The 23838-nt window shown below is 39.5% G+C and overlaps 2 protein-coding genes across 3 annotated transcripts; one reads left to right on the top strand and one right to left on the bottom strand.

The window, feature by feature from the left end:
• Positions 1-726: 726 nt before the first annotated feature.
• abracl (ABRA C-terminal like) lies at positions 727-5111 on the bottom strand. Its single transcript, XM_054618618.1, has 3 exons — positions 4959-5111; positions 3860-3925; positions 727-3124 (listed from the first exon to the last, which is right to left on the bottom strand). The coding sequence occupies exons 2-3, from the start codon at positions 3918-3920 to the stop codon at positions 2940-2942; spliced, it is 246 nt and encodes an 81-aa protein (XP_054474593.1). The 5' UTR covers positions 3921-3925; positions 4959-5111; the 3' UTR covers positions 727-2939.
• Positions 5112-7997: 2886 nt separating this feature from the next.
• reps1 (RALBP1 associated Eps domain containing 1) lies at positions 7998-23602 on the top strand. 2 transcript variants are annotated; one of them, XM_054618725.1, is made up of 19 exons: positions 7998-8753; positions 10418-10541; positions 12512-12741; positions 13443-13605; positions 14417-14547; positions 15668-15830; positions 15994-16057; positions 16495-16649; positions 17645-17766; positions 18196-18276; positions 19491-19578; positions 20029-20130; positions 20814-20874; positions 21125-21320; positions 21473-21667; positions 22222-22311; positions 22805-22962; positions 23081-23186; positions 23281-23602. In XM_054618725.1, the coding sequence occupies exons 1-19, from the start codon at positions 8601-8603 to the stop codon at positions 23347-23349; spliced, it is 2451 nt and encodes an 816-aa protein (XP_054474700.1). In that variant the 5' UTR covers positions 7998-8600; the 3' UTR covers positions 23350-23602. The 2 variants fall into 2 exon arrangements, with proteins under 2 accessions (XP_054474700.1, XP_054474701.1); XM_054618726.1 differs by lacking the exon at positions 18196-18276.
• The last annotated feature ends 236 nt before the right edge of the window (positions 23603-23838 follow it).

Genomic DNA, 23838 nt, shown 5'->3' with positions numbered 1-23838 from the left:
ATTGGATGGTTAAGTAAGTACCATTTTACTACTGTCATCAAAAGTATTTTATGTAAAATATGAATTAGCAACAGTTACTACAACTGTCAGATTGATATAGTGGAGTAAAAGGTACAATAAGTCTAGGATGAAGTGGAGAAAATGCGCAAGGTGGTATTACACGGAAATACTCAAGTACTCCAAAATTGTACTTAACCATGTACTTTTTCTTCTCTTTTCCATCACTTAAAACAAATCCTCTACAATAATAAATGGGTAAGACATTCCCACTGTACTTGAATGCAGCAGCAGACTAAGCCTTAAGACTATAAATTGATGAGAAGTAACAAGTATCACATAGCTGTGGGGAGGCATCACTGTCTCATTTAGCCTTTATGACAGCTCATATTTCATCAGCCTGGCAGTGGTCCCAAAAAATCCTTGTGAGGAAACAGGAGCCTTGCAGCAGAATAGTACTTAAAACAAGTATTCTATACATCGAAGTTCCTTTGTAATTTAAAATGCATGATCTCCTTGCACCATAACACACCAGAGTAGCCCTTAAAAAAGTGTAGTTACATGAAGTGTGATTCCACAGCAGCTGAGTACTTGCTACAGTACTTTGACCACCAAAAATAAACTCCATTAATAGAAGAAGTCTTCAAAAATGCACAAAACAATGTATCATGCCCAGTCTCAGTGGCTCTTCAAAATAAAATAAAAAACACAAAACAGGTTAAAGGCTTCAAGTGTAAAGATTTTATTCCTTGGATCTCATTCAACAGTAACAGAAACCTTTATTCTGTGTTATCGCCAAAACAAAAAGACAGTAATGACGCACATGAACACATCATGCAGGCAGCCCACAAGTTCACATAAATGGCTTGAGGTATTGGCACTGCTCTGATCATAATTTCTCCACTTGGTAAATTAAGTTGTGCTGTAATTTGCATTCATGATGAGCCCACTCCAGTGCAACACACAGCAGGATAATTCAAAATGACAGTGATGCAAGCGGCATTTTTCCTCCTTACTCTTGCTTTTCTCCTATATCTCTATAACTTTTCAGACTCTTCCTTTGCCTATCGTTTTGTATTCTGATGATTACATTTTTGTTTTCTCGGCTACATTTCAGCTTCATTCATAATCAGCATAAAATTAAGCTCATTCAGTTTTCCTGATTTAGACAAGTTGTTGATCCACCAAAGCTGTTTAGAGCATACTCTCCTATTGTGTTCGAAAAAAAAAAAAAAAAAAAAAGACAAATTCAAGTCAAGCTGAAATAAAACAGCCAAAACCTGAGCATAAACAAAACATTTGCCTGATACAACAGCAGTGAGCGTGAATTGGTTCTCATAAAACTTGCAGATGAGGCTTATGAGGTTATATTCGGAGACTATTGGTCCTTCAGGGGATTATTAAAAGATGATGGCACAGAGCCATGAAAATAATTGTTAAATAAAATGCACCTGAAATGCTATTGTGAAAAAAATTAAAAATCACAATTGACGTAATTTCATTATATTAACTGGATAAGCAGGTTACGGAAAATGAATGAATGATCGGAGTTCCAAAAAATCTATTGGATTATTTTACAAACTCATGTTTTATCACATATTTTGGCTATATCTATTCACATGATATATTTAGTTCATTTTGACCACTTTGGGCCTCCATACAAAGCTTGGAGTGCTCGCGCCTCATCCGCAAGTATCATTTGACCTACAGTACAGAATAAAGAATGGAAAAATCAAATAAAAAAAAACCCCCAATACAACTAAAAATGCACATCTTGTGTCAAAAGTAAGACACCTAATTTAAGCTACAGGACATTTACTAAACATATTTTGGTTCTGTTGATTTGGTCCTGAGAAACATCGCAAATTCATCTTTCGCATCTGGCACCAATCACCCTGTAATTATCATACACTGATAAAAATTGCACAAGAAATACATTCCCCATTTGCTCATCGACTGTTTCTTACAAAAGGCAAGTTTAAGAGTTTGTTTAGCAGAGAAAACTCACTTTTGACCACGTGTAAAAAGATGGAATAAAAACTACTCTAGTAGATTGCAACAAGTACAAAACGGTGCAAAAGTTTTTCTTGAAATGCACTTGTCTTTGTTGTTTCTATGAAGGAATTGTTCTTGTATTTCTAAAAGCACTGGTCTTATAATGTTCTTTTACAAAGTCCACAAGAGGTAGTAGAATGGCTCATGTAAACAATAAATGGAACTGCCTTTTGCTGACACTGTTGGTGGAAACATACTTATCGTTGTCTTAAAGCGGATACAATAGAGTCTATGTGAAAATGCATTACACGATTTTGAAGTAATGCAGTCTTAACTCCCGGTGCCATTTGAGGCTGTTAAAAGGGAAACAAATAAAAATTGTGCAACTTTAAAATCAAGTATTTGTCAAGATCAGAGAGTTCTAATCAAAATGTCAAAGTATCGTGTTCTGTGTGTCCTTAATCCTGTCACTGACACCATCAAGAGTAGCTTTTGGTTGTGAAAACCACCTTAAACTGTAATATCTCCAAAAATTAACAAAAAAAAATCCCAAATGAACACAAATTGATACATTCCTGATTTGTGCACTTATGGTCTTAAAAGTGTATCAAAAATCACATTTCAGTCCCGTGGTTGATAACAGCAGCGCCGGAGAAGGAGAGAAACACATATTTTCTTTGTCATCTGAAACCATGAATGTGGCTGTTTTTCAGTCCCGAAAAACATTCTCAAATAACTCTTTGTGATACTGTTTGGCACAGACGAATCAAATGAAATCATATGCAGACATGCCAGCTGGGTCCGTACCGTTTGATCTAATCCGTTTGAATTAAAATACTGAGCCCTGCACATAAAGGAAGATAACTGAAAACAGATGCTCAGTGAGAAGCCGGTAGACGGCCGAAGCTCGTGAGTTGCTAGAAGACCGTCTGATACAAACGTTGACATCATTCCTGGAGCAGGATGATATCAACGTCATCATGGACGCCCTGCAGAAGCAACTCGCCCTCGAATGCGATAAACTTTTTCCTCTTGGCTGCCCTCAGGGTGCCCACCAACGCCTCGAAGATGTTGGCACACCGGTCGTCATTAAATAGGACCCCAAACTTGACTGTGGTTTGACCATCAGCATCTGAAATAAAGGCAGATTGATAAGTTAATTCCACATGGGACAGGTTATAATCTAAAATGACCTGAGCTTTCATGGATAATTCTACCATGTTTCCACAGGTAAACCTCTCAGTCAAAGCAGATAAACAGGAATTTAGTCAAATATGCCTTTTTTCCTCAAGCCAACTATTTGAAGTACTTTATTAACAGGTGAAAGCAAATACATAAAGTGTACAGCTTCTTTTTAAATTGGCTTCAGAGATCGAATAAGTGTTAGTTTTGGATTTTATTTTGATGTAAGGGGCTATTCTTATGGACATATAATATTCTGATCATTTTTGATGGATTTTTTGGTAATGATTGATTAATTGTTTAGACTACAAAATGTCAGAAAACTGTGAAAAACACTAATATCAATCTCCAATAGCCCATGAGCATTTTATCTAGAAATTAAACAATTGAGTGAAGGCAGAATTAGCATCAAAGATAGCGCATGAAGCGGTTATTAAAGAGTTATTTTGGAGAATAAATACGAGTGAGTGAAGAATCAGGGCTGTTGAGCTGGTACTCTAGTTGGTTTGTGTTTCCAGCATTAGGAGCAGTGAGCTGGAACTATAGTGATCAACATCACATGATTGCATGTTTATGGTTCATTAGAATGCATGGCATGACTTGCTTCAAAACTGTTCAGCTATGTTCAGAGTACTTCAAGAGGAAACACATCCTGCTCCAAAACAGAATCATAGCACGGACTCACTTTTATTGCCGAGTCGCTGAATCTCCTCCAACAGCAAATTCACTTCATGAGAGACATTCATTGTTGCTAAAAGGGAAAACAACATCAAGAGTCAAATATACCAATGCAATTAGACTTTTTTTTGCTTGAAATAAATCATCTTATTTTCTTAAAAGAATCAAATACTCTGTAGGGTGTAAGCAATTATCCCTGATGCATGTCCTTCTCCTGCAGGAAAGAGACCACCAGGCCAAAGTCCATTCAGAAATATGTCATTTTAATGGTCTTTAGCCTCAGGGAAAAGGTCTTCTTCAATATTTCATCCTTTGAATGAAGGTTCATCGCTCAATTCGGTTTATGCCTAATCCACCAATCAGGGTTTTTATTAAAAAAAAAAAAAAAAAAAATTCTGCACTGACATGGGGCCCCCTGGAGCAACGATGATACTGTGAAGTAACCATTGAAAAACTGATTTCATTGAAATGAAGGGCTGCTTGGGGGATTTATTATACGCCGAATTTGCAACAACAGGGAAATTATTCTGAAGAAAAATCTTGACTTTTATTACCACCATGATTATCAGGAAGTTCATTCAAATTTAGCAAAATTGGTTAAAAGGAGTTTTGGAACTAAACGTATCTTCTTACAGTAAAACGGTTGTTATGACCATTGATGTAAATGCATATACCACAAAAACACTAGCACAAGCCATTAATAAGAGCAGTAACACCAGCACTGCTAATAAAGGGAACGAGCTTCAACATGAACAGGGCGGACGACCGTGAATGCGGAAATGGGTGGATTAGCACTCCCAGCTAGCTTTCACAAGCACAGATCCTTATTGTAATTCATTCATCTTCAGTCATGTGCAGTCGTTCTTAAGTGCGGGTTAATGTTCACAATTCAAATATGTCTTCATTAACTCAAAGTACAATAGAAAGTATTGAAATAAGCAGCAGATACGAGCTCGCCGGTAACGTTAGCGTCTAATGTTCAACAATGAGGGAGGACAGAGGAGCTTCAGACAGAGAAAAGGCTGTTAGAAGTGGTGGGAAAACGATGTCATCAAAGTGAACGCAAACACAGCTTAAATGTGACATCAACATGTATATATATTTACCTTTAATTCGTATTGATTCTGATAAGACAACGGACGGCTTTCTGCTGAGTCTGCTACGGTGGATAATGCTGCTGCGTTCAGTGTCTGCACGGAAACTTCCACTACACTCTTGGTGCACAAAATCCCAGATTTATCTATTTTCTTCTTCTTCTTCTTAGATTTAATGGTGGACAACAAACCAACCTTTGAGGTGCATGCCGCAACCGACTGCACCGGAGTGTGGTACGTCATGGCTTTATGACACATTTTGTTAAATAATAATAGTTAAAAAAAAAAAGAAATTCCGACTTCATAAAAAAGTTTTATTTTGGAAATTTAACCTGCTTCATTCAAAAATGTAAATAAAGCCCTTATATCCTGAACTTGTGTTTGTCACCTATCTCTAACAGTCCTTTTATGGTCATCTCTCTTCACATCTCCTCCTTCCCCATAGTATTTCTCTTTCCACGCTGAACTTCCTACACCCTATCAACAAAAGTTCAACAGTTTCTTTACAGTTGCATATCTCACATTTATCCGACACTGTCTTTTTCAGGGTATATAAAGTGACATTGAGTTCTGTATGTCCTGACCTTAATCCATAAAAGTAACATTTTCTTTTCCACATTTATTTATTTTATTATTCCAAATTTCCTGCCAAGATGTGATTATTCTGCGCTGTATTACTGATTTTGCTTCTGACCTGCCAAAACAAATGTTTATAATATCAATATCATTTTTGTTTATTGCACTTTTGGTAAGTTTATCTGGAACCTCATTGCCCTCTATTCCAACATCAGCCAGTCCCCAACAATAAATGTACATTTATTCCTAATTGTCGTAAATCCAATAATGACATATCAACTTCAGTTAAAAGATCCTCTCAAACTGTTTGACCTCCTTGTATACTTTGTATTGCAGCTGCAGAATCTGAACATATTACTACTTTATTTTGTTTAACCTCCTCTAACCACTGAAGACTGATGGTTTTTGCTCTCAGTTCTACTGTGAACACTAATAACCTGTTTGAAATTATTTTAACAATTCCTTTGTTGAATACTGGAATGTATACATCCTCTACTATATGTTTGTTGTCTGACTGTTTCAATCATCTGTAAACATATTTAGATAATTGTAGAATATTTTCTTAAGGTAATCTTGAACCAAGTTTCCAATGTTATTAGTCCTCTCTGTCCACTCTCTTCTCTTTTCTAATCTGTAGAGCTACCTTGGTTTGTGGAAATATCCGTTGAGGAATGTTGCTACTAATAACTGCTGGATTATGTTGTATGCTATCTGAAATGTTTCACTTTCCTGTTAATATCCTATCCAAAGCTTTTACCAGAAAATGCTGAGTACTCCCAACAGTTGTAGAAGACTGTAGATGCTGCATTTAGACCACCCTGAATTCTATTCCAGTATGACGATGCTAATTTTGTAGTTCCCTGGATTCAACAAGCAATGCATTAACAGGTGTGTTTTTGACTCCCCATTCAAATCCGACCGCACACCTCATTCAATTTAACACATTTGTACATTTGGTCTTGATGTTTTGAATATGATTTTTAAATGTATATTTTTCATTAAACAATAAAACCAACATATTTAAATATGCTGACTCTATCCATGGGCTTACTGCATAGTGTTAACCATTGTCCATTACCTATTTCCTTTTTGGTAACCAATATGTAGCATGATTTTTCTATTGACATTTTTATTTCAGGAGGAGTTTCAGACAGCTAATATATGTGATAAGTGGTGGCAAAACGATGTCATCAAATTAAACACAAACCCATTACAAATGTAACATTAACATATACATATTAACCTTTAATTTCGTCTTGATTCGAATAAGATGATGGACGACTGCCACAAGCAAGGGAGTTCAGGATACGTCCAACTGGTAAGAGGGCCAGGGTAGACCCAGAACACAAGCTATTATATATCTTGTCTGGAATAATCTGCTGGGCCTGCTGAGCCTGTTGGCAATGCTGAGGCTGTTGGCCCTGCAACCTGGCCCCGGATAAGCGAAAGATACTTGATGGATGAAAAAATGTTGACTGGTTTGTTTAGTCTTGATTTTTGCTGCAACATTCAGATGGTAGGGTCAGAATTTGGCGTAAACATCATGAAAGCATGGATCCATCCTGATCGTATTAACGATTCAGGCTGCTGCTGGTGTTGGTGTTATGGTGTGGGTGATATTTTCTTGGCACACTTTGGGCCCCTTAGTACCAATTTAGCATCACCCTACCTGAGCATGGTTGCTGACCATGTTCATCTCTGTCTGACACAGTGTACCCATCTTTCTATTGGCTACTTCCAGCAGAATAACACGCCATGTCTCAAAGCTCAAATCATCTCAAAATGCTTTCCTAAACATGACAATTACTTCACTGTACTCAAATGGCCTCCACAGTTACCCAATCTCAAACCAATAGAGCGACTTTGGGATGTGTTGCAAAGCTTTATATATACAGTACCAGTCAAAAGTTTGGACACATCTTCTCATTCAACTACTTTGAAGAATCTAAAATATAAAACATATTCTGGTTTGCTGAGCATTTGTTTGTTTACCACATAATTCCATATGTGTTCCTTCATAGTTTGGATGTCTTCAATATTAATCTACAATGTAGAAAAAAAATAAATAAAGAAAAACCATTGAATGAGAAGGTGTGTCCAAACTTTTGACTGGTACTGTAGATTAATATTGAAGACATCCAAACTATGAAGGAACACATATGGAATTATGTGGTAAACAAACAAATGCTCAACAAACCAGAATATGTTTTATATTTTAGATTCTTCACAGTAGTTGAATGAGAAGGTGTGTCCAAACCTTTGACTGGTACTGTACAATGTAGAAAAAAAATAAAAAAATAAATAAAGAAAAACCATTGAGTGAGAAGGTGTGTCCAAACTTTTGACTGGTACTGTATGACACATGATTTGGATATTTTCATGTCGGCGAACTCCGGTCTTAAATAGGTTAAGTCAGATCCCTTTAAAGGGCTCCTGGTTTTCCGGTGTTTTAATTTGAAAAGCTGCTACCGGAAGTGCTACTTTCCCAGGCTTGACTCTGGTGGTAGGAATGGCGGCTAAGATTACAAGAGGAAGGAGCCCAAAAACCATGAAACTTTACTTCTAACGGCCCCGCTGATGAATTTGTTTCCGGCGAAACGCCCAAAAAAAAGTCATCCAATAACGGATTAGAGGGGGAAGAAGTGCCGTAACGTGAGATCAACGCCGTAAACGTCCACACTGAGGAGGTGGACGCACTTTGCGACTCGCTAGTTAGCTTCACGTCAGAGCCGCTGACTTTGATTCAAGGTAGCCGCTAGCTCGCTGCACTGCTAGCCAGCTGGTGGCTGACCCAACAAGTTAACTAAGTCATTAACTTTATGAAAACATTCCTCTTTTTGAATACTTGAGTGTTGACCAGCTGCCTTTACCCACACATAGTATTGTAGAGGAGCATAAGGCGACAACAAGCCTGCACAGCGCGGTGATAACATTATACCGCTAACCTAGCTAGTGCAGCGACGCTAGCAGAGCTGGGATCCTGAAGTCTCGCCCATTTTTTGGATCCTGCCCTAGCCATTGGGTAAGGGCTAATCAGCGGCCAAGTAGTCTGGTTTTTCGGGGTCAATCGGTACTACGATGGAAAGTCTTACGCTCACGGATATCGAGCAGAAATACTACTCTGATCTGTTCGTCTACTGCGACACGGACAACACCAAGAAAGTGGCGTCCAATGGGAGAGTTCTTGACCTTTTCCGGGCGGCCCAGCTACCCAGCGAAGTGGTCCTGCAGGTAAGCTAGCATCAGCCCCTGCCAGGTTTCTAAAGTGGTGTATCATCAGACTGTGAGGCTGGCCAGTGAATGGATATTTCACAAACTTGCCCCAGCTGTCAGAGCCGAGCTGTCATCCTGTGGTTGAGCTATGGTGGTTAGCAATGCTGCGCAGCAGAGGAGACACACCTTCTTCTGCTAATGTTAGCCTGTGGGGCAGCCAAGTCACATCATTTACCACAGCTGAACATTTGCTCTCAAATTGACATCTTATTCATATAACAGACGCTTGTATGTCTGCTCTGCAAGTATTTTTTTAATTATTTTTTTTATGGTCATGTGTTGAACAGCACCCAATGTGCATAACGTTGTAGTCAATGATGTCCTCATCAGCCCTTTGCTTCAGATTACTGCCCACTCTTTCCTGTCTTCTCACTCCATTACAATCTGTTATTTTGCCAGCCACTGGCTTAAGCTATCATGATGGAAAAGCAGACCCCATGTCATTGTGATTTCAAATAGCTGTTAGCTAACATACCACCAAGTGTCTCAAAAAATACCTGATTTATGAATGGTGTCTCATATAACCCGCCTATACACAGATCAAAATTCATCGACATGTTTTCTACTTGTCTTGTTAAATTGATGTTATGGTCACATCAACCTTGATGCCATTCACACAGTCACTGCTCTGTCTGTTAACTAAGAGTTAAGAGCAGCCATCTTTTTTTTTGTGTGTGACTTCAGGTTTCCCCAGCAGGCCAATATTTGCAGTTTGTGAGTCAGAAACCTTTTCAAGGTCAACAAGGGGAGCTGTATGCTGGAAGAATTGGGCAGTGTTGTAATCATCTACTTTCAAAATGTACACTGTGGTGGCTAATCAGACACACACACACAGCTACAGTGTCATGTTGTAACAGGCGGAGGAGAACAGTGACTGGTGCTTTGTATCCAGACAAACTCAGAATAAATCCTTTGTCAGCAAGAGAGGGATCAGTCAGCTGTGGCGTTCTGTCGATGTTGTGGCTCTCGGCACTGAAGGACTCATCTTAATGTTATGAGGTTTAACTCCCTGGGTGTCAACCGCCCACAGGTTCCTGGTGTCCACAAATGAATCACATGACCCCACTGTGAATTATACACTCTAACCCCCCAAGAATTGCATTATATTATTATGTGTTTCTTTCTGTGCACATTTTAAACACGTTGTAGTGTCTTTCTGAATGGTCAGTCTGCCGTTCTGGACGAGCCTGCTCAGCATGATGTCAAGTACAGCCAAATTTGTGATAATCAGGCTTATTAGCGGCGAGTCCCACTGAACATCTGCCAATGAGCTGAGTAAATGAGACGGTTGCTTGCGTAGTTTCTTTGTGACTTGAAGCATGTAAACTACATCGCATTAACTCAGTTAGTCTTAGGAGGACTATGGATAAGTATATCAAGTGATTACAGTGTTGCTTGTGACCACTGAGAAGAAACAAATTGAGCCTCTTGTTAAAGCAAACTGAATGATAGTTATGCATTGTTTGTTTTCTAGTTAAACCCTTCTGTGTAAAATTCTATAAGTTATGAATGGTTAGTCTCTGCTCTGGTCTTCTTCTCTCTCGGTAATGTTTAATATCAGAGTTTCAGATGAATACAATGTTTTTAACTGCTCCTCCTTGTTCTTTTGTGTGTGGGTTTAGATCACAGAGCTATGTGGAGCAACTCGGCTGGGTCACTTCGGGCGGAGCCAGTTCTACATCGCTCTGAAGCTTATTGCCATTGCCCAGTCCGGTCTGCCCCTGAGGGTGGAAAGCCTCAACTCGGGTGAGTCCACCGATGAATTTAACCATTCATCTTACCTTCAGAACCTGCTCTCAGCAGATTCCCGCTACGTACCATCATATAAAACACACCAGTGACACCGGACTGAAAAGCTTTTTGTGTATCTAAGGCAGTCAAAATCTTGTTTCAACAATTATAGCTTAATGAATTTGAAGAGGTCATGGGACAGGAACAAAGGGCGGTATAGAAGTCTTCTAATTTAAAGTCTTCAAGAATGCAGTCTGTGTTAACTAACTGCTAATGATGGGCGTAATATCAAAAAGATGTAAAACAACAACAAAAACAACAACAAAAAAAAGCTCATTAAGTGTGTATATGGGGTAAAAATATTGTTTATTTGGACAACAATGTAATGTTATCAAGAATGATTTGCAAAGGAGTTGGTAGTAGACCAATATTTGTGTTATCAGGTGCTTGACAATAAGAGCTTTCTATTTATCTTTGTTCTAAATAGAGTCTGTAGTCAAAGCCCTCGAGGGTCTAACTGCAAAATTGCATTTTTCTGTTTGTCTTTGGCATGACTGCTCTCAGAAAATTAAACAAAGGAAGATGTCACAGTCACCCTGTGAGTGAAGTTACTTGTTTGACCTGAAATATTGCAACATGAAGTTGCTGACATTATTTCATCATTTTAATAAATATAAGGAAACACAGGGTGGCCACTTCCTCAAAGCAAAATGGACGTGATCAACAACGTGATGATAATTTGATTTGGGGATGTTTTTGGTCTTAACGGGGCTTTCCCTCTTAAAGAAAAAAGGCTTTCTCAGAAATACAGTGAATTCAAATCATGGAAAAAATTTGGTTTAAAATGTTTACTTGCTTTGTGCTATCAGAAAGCATAAAGTCACCCTGGTCATGCTGAGATATTGAAAAAGAAAGTTATTCTATATCACCAGTGTATAGTATGTTCAGCAGAGAGCACTGACAAGTACATTTTTCATCTGTAAAATGCTCCACTCAGTTTATTGCTTGGTTACGATTCTAACAATTCAACACACACCTCATTTTGTTTTCCTCCCTGCTCAGTATGGCACACTGGTGGCTTTTGGGCCTTAGGGTCTTTTGAGTCGATGTTATTTGCTGCTTTTTTGATATACAAATTCCTATCTTTCTTTTAATGTGAGCCGACCAATAATTTCTGTGTGTCTTCTGCTTGTTCGCTATGTTTTATAAACTCTAAATATCTTTTTTGTGTGTTTGCCTTGCCGATTCTTGAATTTTTTATTTGAATTTTTTATTTTGTGTTAAGACTTTTGTAATGTTTAACTTTGAGTTTAACTTTACGAAAGAGAGATAAAGTAGATGATGTCAGTGCTTCAACATTGGTAGCTAAAAGCAGAAAAAACAAAAGCACTGGTCTGAAACCGTAGAAATATCAAGTTCTGTCGTCATTGTTATGGCGAACTTCTAGTGAGGAAATGGCGAACTACTAGTGAGGACTTTTTTCCAATGTCACTATTTTGTTCTGACATTTAAGGTCATGCAAATCCACTGAAGAGGAAACAAACACACTGTTTACTGCAGCAACAGTAGCATCAATAGACAAGCACTCAGTCCATGTTTTATTTTGTGGAAGCAATTCGACCTGTTTCCTTCTGTTTTCACATTCTTGTTCTCATTATTGCTCTTGTTCTCTTCAAAAGCACGTAAATACCACAGCTGATTGCAAGAAGTTCATGCTCCTTTCTTTAAGTATTCAGGGTAATCTCTGGATTCAATAACTGAAGTAGAAGCAAAGTAGGCAGGATGAAGGGAAGTGGCTTCACCAAAAGATTAACTCATCAGCGTAACCGATGAACACTAAACGTAACAGACGGAGTACATTTGACAAATTTAGTCCAGTGCAGAGTGATTTCAGTCCTTTTGTTTATTGCATCAAAGCACCTTAAAAAAATCCTTCTGAAACTAATCTCTCCTCTAATCCTATGAATGGATTCCTGTCTCACCAGTCAAAGACCTGCCGCTGCCCAGGTTCGTGGTGGGGAAGAATGAGGCGGAGGCGAGGCACGCCGCTCTGTACCAGGACTCAGACAGTCAGGGGTTGTACCCGGCCTCTGCCGCTGCAGTAATGCCCAGACCACCAGGCAGGGGTCTCCAGAACAAGAAAGGACCCCCATCAACCACTTCACTTCCTGCACACGAGGTCATCCAGCCCCTGGCACCCAGCATAGAACCACAGGTTAGTAATGTTACTCCTATTGTGTATAAGAATACAGGCTTAGGGTTGAAGTTTAAAGACACGCATGTCTCTTTCCCTGCTGCTAGTAGTCTTGCAAAGACTTTACTTTTATCTATATTTTGGGGAATATCATACACACACTTTATTTCCTCCTACAGATGAACCCAGCAGTTCCTAGATATATGCCACTGTGTTTCCTGTGTTTTTTTTCCTGGGCATGTTTGCAGCTTTCTAGTTCAAATTACGCTCGGAAGTTTGTCTGCTGTTGACATTTTCTTTGCCGAAACCCACAGAGTGTTGCTTGTCAGTTACACAGACCTCATATCTATTTGCATCTATTGTGAAATGTACGCTCACTGGCTGCTTGAACATCCATATCTCTGATGAGCAGAGAAAAAGCTTTGAAGCAGCATTTATTGGCTCGGATGTGGCATGTTCAGGATTGAAATCTTGTATTATTATGAGATAGGATCTGAGAGTTAATACTTATACCATGTGAAACAATGATAACACAGTTGTGGCTATACTTCTGCACGCTGAGCTTCTGTTTCCTCCCTGTGTGTCAAATTGAGATTTTAGAAGATTGAATGTCTGGAGACGTTTATTCTCATTAAATCTGCAGTTGTTCTGGTGTTTACGGAATGCCGTCTTTCTCTGCATACATATTTCATTAGATTGATTGTATTTACATGTGTTCCCAGCCCGAACCGACGTCCCCCGTGGTCTCCCCTCACCAGTCCCCCCCCAACTCCCCTCACTCGTGGAGGAAACACAAGCGGCAGCCGAGTGGAGGAAACGCAGACCGACCGACGGTGGTGGCTCCAACTGGAGCTGTGTGGACGCATTTCAGAGAACCACAAGCAGGTAACATCCACTGACACACTGCTGCTGAATAGAAGTTGGTGATGATGAATTAGAAGTAAATTGATTGAAAAACACCTCTGGTGTCAGTATCTCCAGTGTCTCATGTTTCCTGCTTTTCTCCGTTATTGGTTAATGTCAAATTAAACAAAATATCTTTGGGTTTTGGACCGTTGGTCAGGCAAATCATGACATTTGAAGTTGTCACTTTTTGACTGAGAAACTGAGGTGAATATTTTTCAATATTTAACAGATTAACTAATGCTGAAATAAATCGTTAGTTGCAGCCCTTAATTTGAGTAAATAGGAAGAGGCCACAAGGTGAATGATAACATATATATATATATATATATATATATATATATATATATATATATATATATATATTATTTTTTTTACGAGTAGTTTGTTTTCTGAAGTGTTGATGGCAACAATTATAATTTGACAGATTTGGCAGAAAATTGTATACCAGCTGTGGCGCTGATCAGAAAGAGACAGCACAGAGCATACTGGTTGTCTTTGTTACTTCCTGGTGTTTGCAGCTTGTACATAAATGGTGTTTGCTGAGAGTGGTTAGTCATTAGAGGAACAAAGGAGACATCACATGACCTGTGCCATGCTTTCATCAGCACAAAATGTGATGGAGATGTTACACAAAAGAATAATATCAAAATAATCCTTTTTCAGAGCTGCAACAATTTATGGATGAGTCAATAGTTGTGCAGCCCTTATCTTTTTCCTGATAACTCTTGCAGTATATTTATTTGTGTATCCTGGGACGTAAATGTATGCTTTTCTCTCTTCCTCCCTCCAGGTCCAGTGCCCGTTGATGGAATGTGGCCGTCTCACTCGCCCCCAGCTCCAGGTCAGGAGAGTTGGGTTAGTTTCACAGCAGACACCCCGCCATCCAGCGCCATCCCAGGAATGCATCCCTCGTCAGTCCAGGTAGGGCATTGTTACGTTTCTGTCCCTGAGTACCAGGGCTGGTCAGACATACTTGTTGCTGAAGCAGTTTGGTTTTAGATTCTTCAGTTGACAAGCAAACCCCTAACCTTTTATTCTGGCCCTGATGCTAAACATTTTTGGAGATTAACTTGAACTATACACTACTGGTCATGCAACAACAAAGGCTTAGTGCTGTCAAACAACACCATCAGCTAATCACACAGCAGTAATGGGTTTCGTGGTGACGAAATCTAATCAGAAAAATAAGCTTGCATAATGTTGTAGCTTCTCAATTGTTCTGGAGGTAATACAATAAGTCATCAATATATTATGAGAATGATTCAGGAAATATTGTGACAGGCTGTATTAATCAACCTCTTTCATCAGATGGAAAATGGCCGTCAGAGATTGATAACACAGAACGTAATCTAACCAACCACAGTGGTGCCTCAAACATGAGCCAACATTTTATATCAGTGCTTTATCTGCCTGCTTTAGTAGACTAACACAACTTGTGTGACATTGCTCAGGCAAAGTGAAAAACTACAAAAGCCTCTGCTCAGTGCCTTATTTTAGACAGGCGTCATGCTGATTTTGAGCGTCTTAGATGATGTCATTTATTTTGTCAAATTGTCATTGATGGATGGGATCTGATAATGGGCCTGTGTCCGTCCAAATTCCTTTTGCTATGCCACATTCGTACTACTTTTATGAGAATTTGTAATAGATTATACCGTCAAAATAGTAAACAAACAAACAAATAAAATAGGAGTAGATCAGCCGCCTTGACCATCACCTAGTAGGATGGTTAATGCGGCGGACGTTTTTGTTTGCATCGGACAAATACAAGCTAACTAGCTAACTAGCCAGCCAGCTGTCCACTCTCCTCCTGTCAAACTGTGGCACATTTACAGCCCCACTGACTTGTGTTGTCACCATAACAACCAGTCAGATAAACAAAGAAAACAGTTCAATGTCCGTTTCTATGAAAAAATAAATCAATAATGTAGTAATAAAATAACGACTACATAAAACTATTACTACTATAATTAGTATATTCCTTTAAACCAGTTTTGCTTTATTACATGTTTCTGTAAATGTCCCATGTGGTTTCCCGTAGGAAAGCACAACAATACGAACGGTGGCCTCGGCGGCAACGACCAATGAGATCCAGCGACAGTCCAGCGGCTACGATGATCCGTGGAAGATCACAGACGAGCAAAGACAGTATTATATTAACCAGTTCAAAACCATTCAGCCGGACCTCACCGGCTTCATACCTGGTAGGAAAATGCAGAAACACACACACACACACACACACACACACACACACACACACACACACACACACACACACACACACACACACACACACACACACACACACACACAGAGACAAGACAAGACAAGTGGATCGTTTTAATCTTTGGTTTGGTTGTGTTTCAGGTTCAGCCGCAAAAGAATTCTTCACCAAATCAAAACTACCGATTTTAGAGTTGTCACATATTTGGTGAGTCTTCACTCTGCTGTGTTGGTTTATCCTGAAGATATTTAGTGTCCCATGTAGATGTCTCCACCTACAGTGCAGCTAATACTGGACAGCTAATACTGGCAGGATGATGGTAAAAAATGTACAGTACAGTTATTTTATTTAAAAAATATAGCGGATTGGACAGGAACCAAGCATTACCATTTTAATTATTTTATTTACAGTATGCAATGTACTGTGTTATATATCTGATAGGAAAAGTATAAAATAAGCATTTTCTGATAAATGAGAATCTGTAGAAAGCTAAATTCAGACTTTTATATACTTGATAAATTACATAAAGGATTAATGAAAAACTATGTTATTTTGAGGAAAACTCTCTTCTGCAGCTACAGTTGCTACTGTGATGCGTTTTGTCAGGATGGCAGACTCACTAATGTCTAATGTGTGTTTTGAAGGGAGCTGTCAGACTTTGATAAAGACGGAGCGCTGACCCTGGACGAGTTCTGCGCTGCCTTCCACCTGGTTGTGGCCAGGAAGAACGGCTACGACCTCCCGGAGAAGCTGCCCGAGAGCCTGATGCCAAAGCTGATTGACCTGGATGACTCAGCAGGTACACAGTGTCTTCCGCGCTCTCTCTCTATCTCTCTCTCTCTCTCTCTCTCTTCTCTCTATGCCTCTCTCTCTGTCTCTGTTTTACTCCCTCCCCTTTTTACCAACCTCAGGCCTCATAAAGCCTGTGAGGTTACAGCACTGCAGTGTGCTCACTCTGAATCGCGGTAGTTCAGCTATAGATTAACTTGGGCTATACTTTCTATGATGGAGCTACTGTACGTTTCTGCTGCCCTTTTAATGTCACGTCCTCTCAATAGCTTGACAAAACAAATTATTATTTCTATATTAATACATTATGTTTAATGTCAGAGCAGCAAAGAAAGACTGAATTTTTTTTGCAATTAAAACAACTGTTTTCTTTATTTTAAGATAATTGTACCTTGTTAAGAGAATGGCAACACAGACAGTTATTTATCTACCTTTTTGGGTGTCAAGTTCAGTTAAATCATTTTAGCCATGTATTGCCAAATATATGGAGTGTTTGGCTAAATTGCTATGTTCTTTGCTAGCAAAACATTTTCAGAGCAGTTTTTTCGCCATCACATTGCATTAGTGGCCTATTTACACTTAGCATGTAAATACAAATATCTTGTGTTTTTTTTCTTCTTTTCGCTTGTAGAATAAAGTTAAATAATTTCCAGTGGCTACACTCACTTTATATTTCTGAGGGTTTGTTTGTCTAACAGAAATTTTAATGTAACTTTTACCACAGACGTCAATTACAGCAAACGTACTCTGACAGCAGCACAAAATGGGAAAGAGTCATCAAGTCAACCAACTGACTCATTAATGTTACGCAGTAGTAGTTATCTTAAATTTGCTAATAAACTAACATTAGCCACCTTAATCCACTGGTCATCATAGACCAATTAAATCTTAATGCGTGATTCATTTATTATAGATTAAACATGATTTATAAGAACAAAACTGTGTTGTGTCGTCTCGTTATTTGGATGGAACCTGGCTAACCTGTGTCTATTTTGGGGGATTCAGAGGGCTCGGAGCAGACTGCTGACGTTGGATACTCGGGCTCCCCGGTGGAGGTCACCCCCAGCAAGTCCCCCTCCATGCCTTCACTTAACCAGGCCTGGCCAGAGATGAACCAGAGCAGCGAGGTTCACAACACGCACACAGCACACATAATTACTCATTGTTTCCTCAAACGTACTGTGAGCTCCATGTTTGTTTGCTTTTGCTGTGTTTGCATTTGATTCATCATAATTAATTGCGCAGGGTTGATTAGGTGCTTTTATTTATCCATCCATCATGATTTTACTGCCATTTCATCCTCTTCATCATCAAACATAATTACTGATAATTCAGCACCTCTTCTCTCACTTCCTGGACTGTGGCGTTAGCCTGCTGTTCTGTATGAAAGTCTGTTTCGTTTCCACGCCCACCGATGATGTCTCATCGCCACGTCGCCTGGCGATGGCCGATGATGTCACATGACGGTAGCGGCTCAGGCTGATGATGTTAATGTGTGATGTCACTGCACTGGCTGACTGACGTGTTTTTTCTCACTGTCTGTCTGTCTCCTGCAGCAGTGGGAGACGTTTAGCGAGCGCTCCTCCAGCTCACAAACTCTGACCCAATTTGACTCTAACATTGCACCAGCTGACCCTGTAAGTCAATCACTTAGTATGCATGGTTTCACCATTAATGCACAGACATTAACCCTCTGGATCTCCATGAGCTCTCTCTTCCTCTCTCTCTCTCTCTCTCTCTCGCTCTCTCTCTCAATTTAAATTCAATTCAATTCAACATGCTTTATTGGCATTAGTGTAACAAAGACGATATAGCTAAAGCGTCAAATAACAATGAGATTAAAATGAAAAAAGTACAATTCATGAAATCAAGAAAATAGCTTTGTGTGTGTACCAGTCAGTACCTGGATAGTGGAGTTCTGTGTAATAAGCACCTACATTATACTCTTCACCACACAGTGAGTATCAGTATTAGTCATTGTAAAAGCAAGGAATTATCCAAAATGATCAAATAATTTAAGTTTTACAGAATTATAATAACAAAATAATATATATCAACATGTATTTATAACATACACATATGCAGTATAACTTGCTCTCAGTCTCTCTCTCTCTCTCTCTCTCTCTCTCTCTCTCTCTCTGTGCATGATGTTCTTTCAAAGTGCAGTCTGGACAGTGTGTGTTGTGATTTGGCTGGCTTAGCCTCTATTGGACTTCACCTTTTTTTTCTACAGTGACATCCGCCAATCACTAGTGCATTTGTAGATTGTGACAGATACACTTTCTATATATTGTCAAATGTTGTAATTACTTAAATGTTGTGGTGCTCTGTCTGTTACTCTTGCAGTGTCCAAGTCCTTTTTTTGCTCCTCAGGCAGCATTTATTTTCCTTCCAGCATTTATTGGCTCATGAAAAGTGAACTATTAACTATTAACTATTAATCTGGTGCAGTATTGACTATCACAATTTGTCTTATTGCTAGAGTGGGCATCTTTCATTAGATTATTTTTGGGTACTCTGAAGTCCCAGCAAAAAAAAATCACTCAGCAGAACCTGAACTTTGCTGTAAAAACCTCTCAGCACATCATGTGAATGAAGCAATTATGAAGTTGAGTCTTTACTTTGTTTATTATTTGATAGGCTGCTATTTATCAAACCAAGTTGATTAATAGATTGAGGCAAAACCTGACAAAATAAACGGATAATAAAGTGTTGTGGACTACACACACACACACACACACACACACACACACACACACACACACACACACACACACACACACACACACGTATCTCCAGTGAAACTTCATAAGTCTTTCTCACCTCCTGTCCCCACATATCTGTCCTTCAGGACACGGCCATCGTCCACCCAGTCCCCATCCGGATGACACCCAGTAAGATCCACATGCAGGAGATGGAGCTGAAGAGGACTGGCAGTGGTGAGAAAACCTCTGGCCTCAAGGCTAACTCTCCACAGCATAGATTCAAATTTCATAAATTAGTAAAAATCAGTTTCTCTCATTATTTGAGTGCAGCAGTAAGCTTGTTGTTTTTATGTATAGCATTGGAAGGGCCTTGACATCACTTGTGAGTGTGAGTTAAAGCTAAAATGATAAATAAATTAAACTTGCTTTAGATGCTTACCAGCACATTTTGGAGATGTAAAAAAAAAAAAAATGATTTGAATGGCTTGCATAGGATTTATCAGATTATATTTATGAGTAAACAGAAACTAACATCATTAAAAATGTGTTTTAGTAACTTTCCTCAAGCTGCTACTGAAGATATTTTGGGATGAAGTTTGTAGTAAGACTGCTTACTGTTATTTTTGTCACCATGAACAATTGACTCAACGCTTGTGGACTCCCTGTTATTGCTCAATCCTTCAGACCACAACCACCCGACCAGTCCACTGCTGGCTAAACCTCCGGAACTTTCCGAAGAAGCAAATATACCCGCCTCCATGAAGTTTGTAGCTGCCAACACTGTAGGTGAGTAAAGGATGGACTGCTGTGCCAGAGAATCAATGTTTGAAAGAGAACTCCACCAAAGCACTGACAGACTCAAAGTTGGGAGTTTTAAAAAAGGATGAAAGTGGGTTCAGCAGAATTCTAATCCCCACATTCTTCTTCCCTGTCCAAACCTTGCGACTACATTAACCACAGTGCAACTCAATTTCAGAGTGGGGTGCTATGCTAGTAGCAGCTAATGTAGCGTCAGGTAGGGATGAGGAGTGGGCTACAGAAGTCTGATAAGATCACTTCTTTTTAACTCCAAACCTTCAGGTTTATTTTTATTTTTCATTTTTAGACTTGTAGTTTTCATCCCCAACTGACACTAACTCAAGTGACATCATTTGATTATTTTTTAATGCAGGTCCCTCTGGAGCCACAAGGGCTTTATACAACATTTTAACAAAGGCAGAAGTACTCCCCAATCCTTTTAACAAATGTTGGGTTCTTCCCTTTAAGTGACACTTTTAAAGCATATTCATCAGTTTGGCTAAAGTGAGTTTGTTTGCTTATTTTAATGATTAATGTAAACTTTTGGCTCAGTGTGAGGTTAAAACTAAATGTGGCATAAAATCAATTTTATATCGTTTGTAAAAACATCATAATCAGTAGGTTTATTTGATGTTTATGGGATGTTTTTTTTTTGTGCGTCTTTGATGAAGGTGATGGTTACAGCAGTTCAGACTCCTTCACCTCAGACCAGGAGCCAACCACAAGACAAAGGTCAGTGGCTATCACATGATTTGAGTTTGCTTAAGTTATTTATTGTTGGGTTTTATGTTGTATTGTTACTTCTGTTGGGCAATCATTGTAGACATGTCTTTGAGTTTTGTATCTATGTATCTGTTTAACTGTGTTTTTTACCATCCTTCCACTTAGATTAACGTCCGCTCTGATAAACCGCATTTGAAATATATAAAGTAAAAATGTATATCCCATCAATAACTCCAGAAACATACATGTTTGTCTACAGGTCTCAGTCGGGAACGTCTCCAGAGCCTCTGAAGGTGGTAGCCCCGCCTCCACCTCCACCCCGCCCCCACCCCTCTCACTCTCGCTCCTCGTCTCTCGACATGAACCGCACCTTCGCCGCCGCAGTTGTTGCAGGACAACCACAATCCTCTGCGATAGCTCCGCCCGCTGTGCCTCCTCGACCGCTACCCACACAGGTAAGACGGACAGAAAAAAAAACCTGCTGATAATTCACCTTTTTAAAAACAAATCATGAGGTTCAACTGCATCGCATCATCAGAAATCCTGCATCAAGTGTTATCCTGACAATATGAAGGCCTTCACCCTTCTCCTCTCTCCCTCTCTCTAGACATCAGCACCTCACACCGGGCATCGTGCGGAGGCTGAAGGTGCACCAGGAGGTGCTGCGGCGCTTACCACCACCTCCCCCCAACAGATTCCCCAGCAGCCCAATTTCGCTGACTTCAGTCAGTTTAAGGCCTTCGCTGCATCCGAACAGCCTTCCAGCCTGCCGGATGTCGATATACACAGTGAGCCCGGACAGGTAGGTTGTTACCTGGAGTTTGTGTGTCTCCATCACTATGTAGCTGTTCATTATAAACATTTCACAATTAACTCTTGTTACTTGACCATGCTGTGAGGAACACCGTTCTTCTCTCATACTGAACTTCCTGATGGCACATTGACATCTGCTATCGTTTTATTGACGATGCCATTTAAACAATGAGACATGATGCAAACAATCAGCTGTTAACTTAAATAACTTTATCTTAACTCTATATTTTCCAAAAAAATAGCACTTAAGGTGTCATCGTCTACTTCATTTTTCATTAAGATACAATTGTAAGGGTTCTGCCATTTATCGTTGAGCAATATCTACGGATGATAAATATTTCTTATTTCCAATAAAAATGGGCATTACAGTCCTTTCCCACAACAAACCTAGGCCAAAATGGTCTTAAGAAAATTAAAGTTCTGATCATAATACAGTAAATTTGATGGATGGATGGATGTAAAAAATGCACAATCCGTGGGCATTTTTTTAAATTCCAGCCATGATTTTACAGAGAAACTGTCATGTTTTTTTTGTGTCTACAGGTGGAGAAGACATCGGAGGGAGCCGGTCCTTTAAGAACAGTCAAGAGTGACGGCCAAGCAGATGAGAGAGCCTCAGCTACTGTCAACTCTGTAAGTCAACATAAAAATGTGAATAAACTGAATATATAATCTATTACTTCCAAAATCTCACAACACAACTGAACAATGTATACAAAATGTAATGAAGGTTCATATCTTAGGTGATTATTGTGAATATATTTGCAGAACAGAAACAATTTTATTAATGGGTCAAGATAGGTAGAGTAATAGGATAGGTAGAGGCTGCAGCTAACAATATATTTTTTTCTTTGAAAATTTAGCTGCAGATCATTTACTTGATTAATTCATTGATTTGTTTTGTATATAAATGCCGATCATAGTTTCCCACATCAAAACGTTTATCAGAAAATATTCTGTTGAGACTAATCGATTAATCCACTTATTGTTTCATCTCTAAATACATTTGATAATAACTGACTTTTAATTTGTAGCAGTGAAAAGCTCCCTCCTTGTAAACGGTAAAACTACTCAAAGACATAACTTTATCTTTTTCTCTCATGTTTTTCCCCCCCCCCCCCATCAGGCCAAAGGTTCTGGGTCTGGTCCGATAGCGCCTCCTCCAAAGCCTGTGCGGCGAAGGTTGAAATCTGAAGACGAGCTACGACCAGAGGACGAGCAACACGGTCCGCAGAAATCAAACGTCATAGCTGCTGTCCTGGCCACTCAGCCCTCCATCCCCAGGTAAGAAACTTGGTTGGTTGGTTGGTTGGTTAACAAGACTTTGGAAGATTTTCCTTTAATTTAGTTGTTGTTATGTATTTTAGTAAAAAAAAAAAAGCGTGTCTGTGTGTGTTTTCAGGTCAGTAGGAAAAGACAAAAAGGCTATTCAAGCTTCAATCAGAAGAAACAAGGAGACAAACACAGTGTTGGCACGACTTAACAGTGAACTGCAGCAACAGCTGAAGGTACGTAGGATTAAAAAGTTTTCTCTCTAAATCGTTTACCCTCTGGCAAAAAAAAAAAAAAAAAAAAGATCACTGATAACTTTTCATTTTCCAGGACCTGCTTGAAGAGAGGATATCCCTGGAAGTCCAGCTGGAGCAGCTCAGACCTTTCTCTCATCTTTAACCAACGTGAGGAGGAAAACTCTGCTGTAGTGAAGCAAGGCTGTGGCCCTCTGTGTGACTCCCCCTCCGTCCCTCCCTCCCTCCCTCCTCCTTCCACTATCACGGCTTTTCCCTGGAGGCTCCGACCTGCAGCAGGGTGCTCCGTTAAAACTCTTGCTCTCAATCACACACTTAATTGATCATAAACCCGGAAGGACCTGATAACACAGTCTTACAACAAGGAGGAGGGGACAGAAGTGTTGGGGGGGAGGAAACTTTACAAACTGGCACTTTTGAATTTTTCTGTAGAGAGAGATGAACGTGAGGATTACAGCGGCCTGAAAAAACAGTTGGGAGCAGCGGACAGGACGCTCCAACTGCGAGTGCCGTCTCAAGACAAAACTGCTGGCGTCTGATTACTTTACTCTCTGAATGACTGAAGAAGAAAAGGCGGAGTGTGTTTGTCGTGTGTGTGTGTGACCTTGTGTATTTGTGTTCCTGTTGATTGACT

The sequence above is a fragment of the Anoplopoma fimbria genome, chromosome 18, assembly GCF_027596085.1.
Source record: "Anoplopoma fimbria isolate UVic2021 breed Golden Eagle Sablefish chromosome 18, Afim_UVic_2022, whole genome shotgun sequence".
In the NCBI taxonomy this organism is placed as follows: domain Eukaryota; kingdom Metazoa; phylum Chordata; class Actinopteri; order Perciformes; family Anoplopomatidae; genus Anoplopoma; species Anoplopoma fimbria.
The sequence above is the reverse complement of the archived record's forward strand: the minus strand, read 5'-3'. Positions and strand labels throughout refer to the sequence as shown.